Source organism: Fukomys damarensis, unplaced genomic scaffold (genome assembly GCF_012274545.1).
Source record: "Fukomys damarensis isolate Sample0158 unplaced genomic scaffold, DMR_v1.0_HiC HiC_scaffold_16, whole genome shotgun sequence".
NCBI lineage: Eukaryota > Metazoa > Chordata > Mammalia > Rodentia > Bathyergidae > Fukomys > Fukomys damarensis.
In genome coordinates, this window is record NW_022900928.1 from 106,540,030 (window position 1) to 106,551,754 (window position 11,725).

At 37.7% G+C, this 11,725-nt stretch overlaps 1 protein-coding gene across 1 annotated transcript in view; it reads right to left on the reverse strand.

Annotated features, from left to right (window-relative positions):
* Positions 1-11,725, reverse strand: part of Ino80d (INO80 complex subunit D) — a 74,450-nt gene that overhangs the window by 32,093 nt on the left and 30,632 nt on the right. The window contains exon 5 of the mRNA XM_010616105.2: positions 9,845-9,953. Within this exon, the coding sequence (XP_010614407.1) occupies positions 9,845-9,953 (109 nt within the window). The remainder of the gene's footprint in view (positions 1-9,844; positions 9,954-11,725) is intronic.

Consider the following 11,725-nt stretch of genomic DNA (forward strand, 5'->3'; position numbering starts at 1 on the left):
AACCCTGGAAAAATAAGGGCATATCTACAAGAAGTCACAGAGAGAATGCAAAAAACAATACATAAAAAGGCCAGTATCATAAATGAATTAATTCAATTTGGCAACTGAATATAAAGGATAAGAAAGTAATGACTCAACAGCTCTGAGTCTGCATAACTAAGAGAACGGAAGTACTATTTATAAAACAGGAAAGAGAGAAGCAAAGACAGGTCTTACAGGAAAGTTAAACCTTGGATAATCACCTGTCAAAATCGTTACTTGAAAAGATTATTACTGCAGGGAAGATGGAATATATGAGGGCCTCTCAAATTTAGACGCACTGGATAGGGAGGCATGTGACACAACTGTAAAAGTTTCTAAGGCATATTCATAATATTCATGGTTAACCCTCATCGCAGACTAGTAACAAGCAGTTTGTAGCTTGGCACAGTTCCTCCGACCTCTGACATGAACTTAATTCTCCAAAATGCTTCCTATTTTTTCCCCAGTACTGAAAATTAAACCCAGGGCCTTTGCACTGAGCTATATCCCTAGCCATTTTCTATTTTTTATTTTGAGATAAGGACTCACTAAATTGCCCAGGCTGGGACCGAACTTGTGATTGTTTTGACTCAGTTTCTCAGAAGGCTGAATTAGCAGGCCTCTGCTAAGATCCATAGTGGTACCATTTCAGACCTGGTGCTGAGGAGCAGGGCACCAGGGAGAGAAAGGCCAGTTCCCCATTCCTGAGTTTGGTGGCAGTGACAGGGCCTGGAAGCTCTTGTGTTCGCAGGACTGTATTAGTTTCTTTTCATATCTAACTTCCCTCATCTGGGACAGGAGAGATACAGCTGATCTGCCCACTTCCCCAGGAGATAAGAATGAAAAGAAACGGGATCTGTGAAATCACAACTAAGGAAGGTATTGTTATTATTAAGACATTATTGACAAAACACAAACAAAGCAATAAATCCCAAATTTGACATTCTAAGACTCCAGGTTTGCCCATAATCTCAGGGCATTACATAAAATTCTCAAGTTAGATTCGTTCTGAGCTGGCTGTAATGGTGCATATCTGTAATCCCAGCACTCAGGAGGCTGAGGCAGGAGGATCACAATGTTCCAGGCCAGCCTAGGCTACACAGTTAGCTTAAGGCCAGCCTGAGCTATATAGCAAGACTCCTATCTCAAAAGAAGAGAAAAAAATTGTGATTTATTTTATTAAATCAACAAAAACATCTGGGCATGGTGAGTGAACTGCAACCCCAGCTATTCAGGAGGCAAAGGCAAGCAGATCACAAATTTGAGGCTGGCCTGGTCAGCTTAGCTGGACTGTGCCTCCAAGTAAAATACAAAGAGGGGTGGGGATGTAGTCCTGTGGTAGATCACTTACCTAGCGTGCATAAGGCCTTGGGTTCAATCCCCAGTATCCCCCGTTCCAACATACACATAGAGCAAACAACAAACACCTCTGATAAAAACAGGGGAATCAGAAAGGAACTATAATAAGAAAAATAAATAGATATTGAGAAAAATGAGTCTAATTTGGAAATGCTGAATTTAAGTTATGGACAATATTTGATGAGATATCCAACAGGCACTTAAAACACCAAAGAATGGTCAGACATGAGAAAATAATTTGGGAGTCATTCACACAGAAATAACAGGTGAAACAACAGCAAAAGAAGGAAATGTTTATGGAAGTTTAGCTAATGTAAGGGAACCTGCCATTCTAAAGCTACTACATACTGGGTAGATAAACTGCTGCTCTCAAAGTAAGTGGAAGCAATCTTTTCCCAAAGTGGCCAAAAGTAAGTAACAATAAAAAAAAATCTCAGAATTGAAGCTGAAGTTGAAAGAAGGGTGCAAAAGGGAAGACCTGGGCTGATCTCAGGGCACTTGCTCATGTACAGTCCCACCCAACAAGATGAAATAGTTGAATTAAAATTACAGAACTGCAGGACCTAGAAAACTAATCATGCAAGTGAGGTAAGCCACTGTGCATGACAAAAATAAACAGAATAATAATTTTAGTCATACAAGGGCCCTAAAAGTTGGAATTATGAACATGAAAATTATACATGAGACATTTAATAAGAAGGCAAAAAAGACTAACAGGTGGCTGAGTGTGGGGCTGACCCTTAATTGCAACAGTTGGGAGGCTGAGACAGGAGGAATGAGCCTGAAACCAGCCTGGGCTACTTTAGCAAGTTCAAGGCCAGTTTGGATTACATAAACAAGACCCTGTCTCCAAAAGAAAAACAAACAAACAAAGAGGGATAGTCAAGTACATGTGAAAAACAAATGATACTCCAATAAATAAGTTATTTTCAATAAAAATTCTATATTTTATCCATAATTTGAAAATCAAGGCAATTAGGTTCACCCTCACTATGAATATTTAATACCTTAAATATCTTAGTACAACAAAGGCAGAAATGGGAGTAAAAGGCATAAAGACTGGAAGTAAAACCATCCATACTCAAAAGAATTTATCCAAAAACATCTAGAATTAAAGAAATTTATCAAAACTACAGAATATTCAGTATTAACAACTGCTGGTTAACCTATCATTAGCAAGTACTAGCAATAAACTATTACTCTAAGGTAAATTTAATAAAATATATTCCAGACACATAACAAAAATTAAACACTAGTGACAAAAACTATTCAGATCTAGGGCTGGGGATTTAGCTCAGTGGTTCTGGCGACTGCCTTGCAAGCGCAAGGACCTGAGTTCAATACCCAGTACCAAAAAAAAAAAAAAAAAAAAAAAAAAAAAAAAAAAAAAAAACCTATTCAGATCTAGAGTAAGGCCCAGGATTTAGCTCAGTGGTACTATGCCTGTTTCCAAGTGTAAGGTCCTGAGAGTTCATCTCCGGTTCCAAAAAAAAAAAGATCTAAAGTTGTACCACATATTTGTGAATTAGGAAGAAAATATTGTTAAAATCTCAATTTCCTACAATTAATTTATAAGGGAAACCATAATCACAAACAGGATAGGATGACTTGTAGAAAATAATTTGATATATTGTTAAAATCTCAATTTCCTACAATTAATTTATAAGGGAAACCATAATCACAAACAGGATGACTTGTAGAAAATAATTTGGTTTTTTTAGTTTCTGTATGAAATTCAAAATATGTAGTCAAAATAATGCTGAAAGAGAACTAAGTTGCAGGATTCAAACCACTGCTGAATCTATAAACTTATTCTATAGCCGCATTAATTAGGTATATAATTAAACCTGAAGTGGCCTAAAAATTCAAAAATAAGCAAATGGAACAGAAGAGTTCAAAATGGAAGTGAACAGAGATCAAATACTGGTTCACATACTAATATTACAGTGTGGCCAATTAATTTAGAACAAAGGTACCAAGGCAAATGAATGAGAAATGAACTGCACTTCCAGCAAATATTACTGTAACAACTAAATACATATGTTAAATATATATTTTATATGTAAATATCCACATATATAATGAGTAAAATAATGATGGAGGGTGAAACTGAGACTCACTGCATAGTTCAAGCTGACCTTGCATTCACTGTGCAGCCCAGGCTGGCCTGGAACTCACTGTGACCCTCCTGCTTCAGCTTCCAGAGTACTGGGTTAACAGGTATACATCACCACACCTGGCCCAAAAGAATGAATCCTGACCACAACTATACCACATGAAAAAAACTGACATAAGTCATAGCTAAATTTCAAAGTTTTTAAACCTACAAAGTTCCTATATACAGAGGAGAAAAATGTTTATGACATTTTGAAGAGCCAAAGACATTTACAATGGTAAACAAGATGAACTAACCATAAAAGGAAGAAGTATAGTAAAGTTGGGCTGCTGTTAATATTAAACATTTGAACTTAGCAAAAGACATCATTAATAAAATTAAAAGGCAAGTCACAGACTAAAAGAAAACACTATAACAAAATAGTTCTATCTAAAATATATAATGCATCCTGATAAAGATTCATTTCAAGGATAAAGGATGGCTTGATATACACAAATCAATAAATAGAATACACCACATTAACAGAAGGACAAAAATCACATGACCATCTCCACAGATACAGAAAAAGCATTTGATGAAATTCAACATCCATTCATAATAAACACTGAAGAAAACAGGTACAGAAGGTCTTTGTCTCGATGTGATAAAAGCCATTTATGACAAACCAATTACCAAATATCATATGAAATGAAGAGAAGCTAAAAGCTTTTCCTCTAAAATCAGGAAAAAGGCCGGGGATTTAGCTCAGCGGTTCAGTGGCCTGCCTTGCAAGCGCAAGGATTCGAGTTCGATCCCCAGTACCAAAAAAAAGGAAAAAGACAAGGATGCCCATTATCATACCACTCCTGTTCAACATAATTCTCAACACATCAGCTAAAGCAATTAGACAAGACAAAGAAATAAAAGGCGCAGGGTATAGTGGCACATGCCCATAATCCCAGTGCTCAGGAGGCTGAGGAAGGAGAATCCCTAAATTCAAGGCTAGCCTGGTTATATAATGAATTCAAAGCCAGCTTAAACTAGATAGCAAGACCTTTTCTCAAAAAACAAAAAAGCCAAACCAACCAACAAACCAAAAAGAAATAAAAAGCATATGGATAAAAAAGAAAGAAGTCAAATTATTATTATTTACAGATGATATGATCTCCCAATAGAAGACACCCTAAAACACCAAAAGACCACTAGAACCGATAATCAAATTTAGTAGTATAACAGGATACAAAGTCAAAACTGAAAATTAATAATAGTGTTCCTGTACACTAATAACAAACTCATTAACTAACAGATATTAAGGAAATAATACCTTCCATAAAGCATCAAGAAAAACACAATATTTAGGAACTGAATTAACCAAGTGAAAGACCTCTACAATAAAAACCACAGAATTCTATAAAAGGAAATGAAAGAGGGTATCAGAAAATAGAAAGATTTACCATTTCTGGGCAGGTAGACCCAATATAGTCAAAAGGGCCATACTCCCAAAACTGTTACATCAATTTAACGCAGTCCCAATTAGAATACCAATAGCGTTGCTCATAGAACTGGAGAAAGCAATCCTAAAATTCACAACCAAAAGGGACCTAGTATAGCAAAAGTGTTTCTGGTCAACAAAGGCAAGGCACTGGGCATCTTAATCTTGAACTTCAAGTTATACTAAACGAAGCTACAAGGATGAAAACAGCATGTTATTGGCAAAACAAACACACTTGTGGATCAACAGAACAGAATAGAGGATGCAGAAACAAGTCCAGGCACATTCAGCTCCTGATCTTGGACAAAAGTGCCAAAATCATATACCCCAGGAAAAATAACCTCTTTAACAAATGGTGCTAGGAAAACTGGCTTTCCACATGCCGGAAGGTTAAACCTAGACCCATATCTCTCACCATGCACTGAACTAAAATAATACTGGAGCAAAGATCTAAATATCAAAACAGAAACACTTAATCTGCTAAAAGACAAAATAAAATGGGCAAATCTCTTGAAGACACAGGCATAGGCAAAGACTATATGAACAGAATACCAGTATCACAAGAAATAATACCAAGAATCAACAAACAGGATCACATCAAATTAATAAGTTTCTGCGCAGCAAAGGAAGCCACCGAGTGATGAGACAACCTGCAGAATGGGGAAAAACATTTCCAGCTACTTCCCAGACAAAAGGTTAATATTTATAACAGTGATGGTGAACCTTTTAGAGCTTACATTGATGCAAACAGCTTCGCCACCACCTATCTATATAGTATTATATAAAAAAACTCCAAAAAATTAGACTCCCCCAAATTTAAAAAGATTCAAAAAAAAAAAAACCATAGTCACCTGAAACAGACATTTCTCAGATGAAGAAGTATAAATGGCTAATAAACACATTAAAAAATGTTCCACATCACTGGCCTTTTGAGAAATGCAAATTAAAACAGCACTTAGATTCATCTCACTCCAAAAAAGAATGACTATCTTCAAGAAATCAAGCAATAACAAATCCTACTGAGGCCAGGGTTGGGGAATGATGGGATTCTTCTATATTGTTTGTGGTAGTGAAAATGGAAATCATTATGCAGATTCCTCAAAAAACTAAAGTTACAAAATTCATTTAAACACTATGGTTTGAATGTGTCACTAAAATTCATGTGTTGGAAGCTGGATCCCCAATGCCAATGAATAGGGAGCAGTTAAGAGATCATTAGGTCATTAAGAAGGATTATTCCCTTGCTGGGCATGGTGGCACACGCGTGTAATCCCAGCACTTGGGAAGCTGAGGCAGGAGGATTGCTGAGTTCAAGACCAGCCCGTGCTACATAGTGAGTTCCAGGTCAGTCTCAACTACATAGTGAGACCCTGTCTCAAACAAACAAACAAACAAAAAATTTAACTGACAGGGGCTGGGGATTTAGCTCAGTGGTTCTGCTGTCTGCCTCACAAGAGCAAGGACCCAAGTTTGATCCCCAGTACCAAAAAATAAATAAATTGACAAGAACTGTCAATAAATAATAAAGCTTCTAGAAGACAATAAGTGAGAATAGCTTTCTGACCATCGGATAAGCTATGACTTCTCACAGATCACAATTACACCAACCATTGTGAATAAACTGTAATAGCACATAAGATCCTAATGATATAATGGACAATGTGAAATAGGAAGAAAGGGGCTATAGGTATAGGGAAAGTGGGAAGGGTAGGGGAAATCTAGTAAGGGAAAAGAAAACAATATGAGAAAACGAAAAAATGGAAATGGAGTGACTGTGAAGGGGGAGGGGAGGAGGGGTGAAGGGAGGGCAGGGATAAGGGGAAAAAATGAGAACCAAGACCCGTCATGTAAAGGTACAAGATCCCAATAATAAATGTAATGGTACTGTATACCTAAAATGTACCAATAAACTCAATGAGGAACAAAAAACAAAACAATTACACCAACCATAAAGAAAAGTCATATTATACTTTATTAAAATCAAGAACGTCTATCAAAATACACCATTAATAATATAAAAGGCCGGGCCTGATAGTAGAGGCCTGTAATTCTAGTTACTCAGAAGGCTGAAGCAGTATGATTACTTGCAAGTTTGAAGACAGCCCTGGCAACTTGGCAAGACCCTGTCTCAAAATAAGAAACAAGGACTGGGGCTGGGGATTTGGCTCAGGGGTTCTGCCGCCTGCCTCACAAGCACAAGGTTCTGAGTTCGATCCTCAGTACCAGGAAAAAAAAAACAAGGGCAGGGGAGGTGCCTCATTATGGAAAACCCTACTTTGATCCCCAGTGTGGGGGTAATGGATGAAACATGAAAAGGGCCGAGCACTGTTGCCCATGCTTGTAATCCCAGCACTCAAGAGGGCGAGGCGGATGGTCCTGAGCTAGAAGTGAGCACAGCTGAGGTTGTGTTGCAAATTTAAGGCCAGTGTGAGCTGCACAAGTGAGATCATGTCTTAAAAACAAGCAAACAAACAGCAACAAAAGAGTATGAAAAGGTAAGCAGTTGCTGGCAATAATTATCTTTGCTTAGTAAAACATTTACAGTAACATTATTTCTGAAATGGAGAGACCCAAGTTAAAGCCTAAAAGATCTACTGTTGCATAATACATGTACAATTAAACTAAGTAACCAAGAAACTTTGTCAAAACAAAGCCAGATTTTCTTCCAAAAATGTAAATACAATCTTAGTTTAGCAAGAAAATTCCTCAGAAAAGCTCATTAGACAGAAACATGGTTATCGGAGCACTGCTAGTTTTCTTTCTAAAAATTCAATGAATTCACTGAGGAATTTTGCATGACAAAACCTTGGGATGACATAATGGACAGTCTAGAGAGGGCCACTATCTACACTTCTCCATGCCCTGTACACCACAAGGTTCAATAAACGAGAAGTGGCTGCAACAAGAAATTGGAGTCCAGATGTTCCACTGGTAGTTTAAAATACAGCACAAGACTTGCTGGGGGGCAGAGAGGCAGATTCAGGTGTGGTTGTATGCACAGACTAGATGGTAATCCAACTCACTCTCACCCAATGGAAGTTTCCCAAGAATGGAGGCTAAGAGCCACTCACCCAATGGAAGTTTCCCAAGAATGGAGGCTAAGAGCCAAAAAGAATGGGCAGCTTTGGGCTGGGGATTTAGCTCAATGGTTCTGCCACCTGCTTCACAAGCACAAGGTCCCGAGTTTGATCCCCTCCAAAAAAAAAGAAAGAGAAAGGGCTGCATGAATGAAAAGAATGAAGGGGGAAATATTAAAACTACAGTTGAGCAAGAAGTAAAGGTAAGTACTTGTATAAGAAGAAAAACTAAGGAAAAGGAGAGCCTGGATAGCAGATTGTCATGGACATCAGAGTGGAAGCAAGTTCCCCAAAATAACAAAGAAAGTACATAACCACAGACAACAGAAGCTGAGAATGGCAACTCTGCAAGAACAGCAGGCAGAAATGGAAGCACATACTCCTGATCAAAAGCAGATACTCCTCATACTGATGTTCAGGTTGCCTTAAGGACTAAATCAGGGATAGCTACTTATTAATCATTTCCTGTATATTAGGTATTATGCTGAGCATTTATTAATGTTAACTCACAGCAATTTCTAAAGTAAACTCAAAAGCAAGTTAGGGAGACATGAAGTGTGCCTGACAGTGTCTGATTAAGGAAGCTTAAGCTCAACCTACTGTACTCTATCTGAAAAGACTATGCTAACAGTCACCAAACAGTCCTTACTGACTGATAAAAGGATTGTAGAGTGAGAGAGAAGTGCAGCCTTCTATAGTACTGTCTAGGCAGGGAGATAAAGAATTTGAGAGAAAGTTTAACAGGGGAAAAGGATGCATCATTCTATATTTTAATGGTACTACCATTAATAAAATCCAACTGTCCTCACACTAATTCCATGCCCAAATAAATTTCAGATTGTAATTTGCTCCTGGTGGAGTCTCCTTTAGTCTTTCGTGAATCACTTTTCTAAGCCTAGTCATTTCTAGGAGTGCTAATAAATCATACTTTTAATCATATCAACTGAATCACCATAATGTAAACTGTACATACAATGATTATGGGAACTTCTAGGATTCAGTCTGGAGCAGAAAGCTGGACTCCTCTATCTACTCAAACCACAACAGTGTTAATAAATAATCAGCGGACAGTGAGTCAGTCACCTTGTGGTCCCACAGCCAAGGATCTCTCTGGGTACCCTCGTACTGCACCAAGTGAATCCCTATGTTGCTAAAGCAGCCATCTCAAAGAAAGCCAGTATTCTTCCTCTCTTATTTCCAAAGAGGATGCGCATTCATTGTCTACAGACCTTAAACAACTTTCTGCCTACAGCCTATTTGGAAAAAGACTGCAAAGGGGTCTATGCATACAGAAACAACTCGCTTAAGATAAGTACAAAGCACTCCTGGGAAGAACTACCTTAGCAAACATTTTAGCACAGAAGAAATAGTAAAGAATGGATTAATCTTGCACAAGACAGAGATGAGGTGAAAAGTACTAGTATTCTCAGTTCCAGAAGGCGTAAGGCCAAAGAACACACAGGAAGAAAACTGGGACTTCGAGTGGCCCTGTCTGAGGTAGCCGGACAGGTCGGCTCTCCTCTTCTATAACCAAGGAAACTGCATCAGATACTCCCTAAGGAAGGTCCCTTTCAACTCTGATCATCTTGACCACTGGCTCCTTCAGTGATTGATGGGTACAGAAACAAACTTACCAAGAAAACCATATTGTTCAAATAATATAGGACATTTCTTCACACACAGAATCTATTTTACCTTATTACGATAAAACCTGATCCAGCCAAATAAAAACATTAGAACAGGCAAGGGAAAGAACTCAATCTGCTACAGCAATACATAAAAACCAAAGGGAAGGCTTACATGTGTCTTTCGGATCTGAGTGTATCCCGGATGGACCATGCAACCTGGTATGGGGAGGCTTGCTCGGGGTCTTCCAGCTCCTCTCCACTCTCTTCAGACCAGTCTAACCCTGGAGCAGAGAGAGAATATTGCCAAGTTAAGAAAAATCTACTTGTCTTTATAATTTAGGTTAAAAAGGTATCTGAAATACATAAGCCAACACTTACAGCAACCACTGCCACAGTGTGAATAAATGCCTCCCGATATGTCTAATTTCTGTTTTTACAAAGAGACTTTAAACTCAGGTTTGGAAATATGTCATTATACAAAAAAGGCTCTACTATAAATTCTAAGGATAAACTTTTTGTCAGACACTTCACTAAGAAAGTAAAAACACAAGCAAAAAAAGAGAGTGCAGGGCAATAAAAGGTAAAATTTTTCCAAATATTAAATCATCACACAATAAAACAATGTCAGAAAAATACACTCAAGAAAGTGCAAAAAGGCTAGGTGTGGTGACACACACCTGTAATCCCAGCACTTGGGAGGCTGAGGCAGGAGGATCACTGTGAGTTTGAGACCAGCCTGGGCTACCCAGTGAGACCCTGTCTCAAAAAACCAAAAAGAAAGAAAGTGCAAAAAGGTTAGGTGTGGTGGCACACGCCCGTAATCCCAACACTCTGGGAGGCTGAGGCAGGAGGATTGCAGGCTCTATCGCAGCCTGGGCAACTCAGCAACTTAGTGAGATCCTGTCTCAAAATAAAAGTGGGGTGTGTGCCTAGTACAAAAAGAAGCCCATAGACTGAAAGTGAAAAGATAGAAAACAATTCTCCATGTGACAGGAGCCCCCGCAAAAAACAGGAGTAGCAATCTTATTTGCAGACAAAGTAAATTTCAAACCAAAACTGAATCTAGTATTATTGATGTAGGACAATACTGTATCATACCTCTATGAATGTAAAATATCTAGTACCTGCTTTATGATACATAGTAGGGACCATGCTTTATCAGAGCTACATTTAATGATATTACTCTAGAATGTTCTCTTTCCAGATGATGATTAAGAGGCTAATAGAAAAAATGGCGCCACGTACCACAGCAGCAAGAGAACTTTGCTGTTGTCTGGATATTAATCTTTTCTTTGTTTTTTTTTTTAATGGAATGTGCTGAATGTCTATAATTTTGTTCAAATGACTGCAGAACCTGGAAAAGCTGTTGCTGCTATCGATGCATAACATACTATTATTAGTCTATATATATCTATATCTATAGATATCTACAGATATAGATATATATCTATATCTATATATATATGCACACACACACACACACACATATAAACTGAATTTTGGGAAATTTTAACGGTGCTGCCAACTTTGGAAAAAGTCATCCCAATTTACTGTGTTGACTTGGCATTGTACAGAAATGGACAACCATATTGGTCTAGAAATGTTAATTTATTTTTATTTTTATTTTTTTCCCTGTGTACAGGGGTAACACATTGTACTAAATATGTAAGGTCATATCTACGTGGGTTTGATTACAGAAACTAAGAAAGTATTCTCTAAATAATGAAAAAAAAATAAGACTATAAGAGCGAGAAGCAATTTAAATATGTTCAGGGACCATTTTCATCTCCAGAATTAAGGATTATTTTGATGTTACATCATTGCCTTTTCTCTTTTACTTTCCTTTTTAGTTTTATTTTAGGATTCCCTATTTTTAATGTTCATACAGAGATTTCTTTAACTGAAATACCGAATAGTTTCTTTGGTGTGAAAAACTATAATAGTACACAGGATCCTAATGAGACAATTAATAATGTGAAATAGGAAGTAAAGGACTAAAGGTGTAAGGAAAGTGGGAAGGGTGGGGGAAAGGTAATAAGGGAGAGGAAAAAAA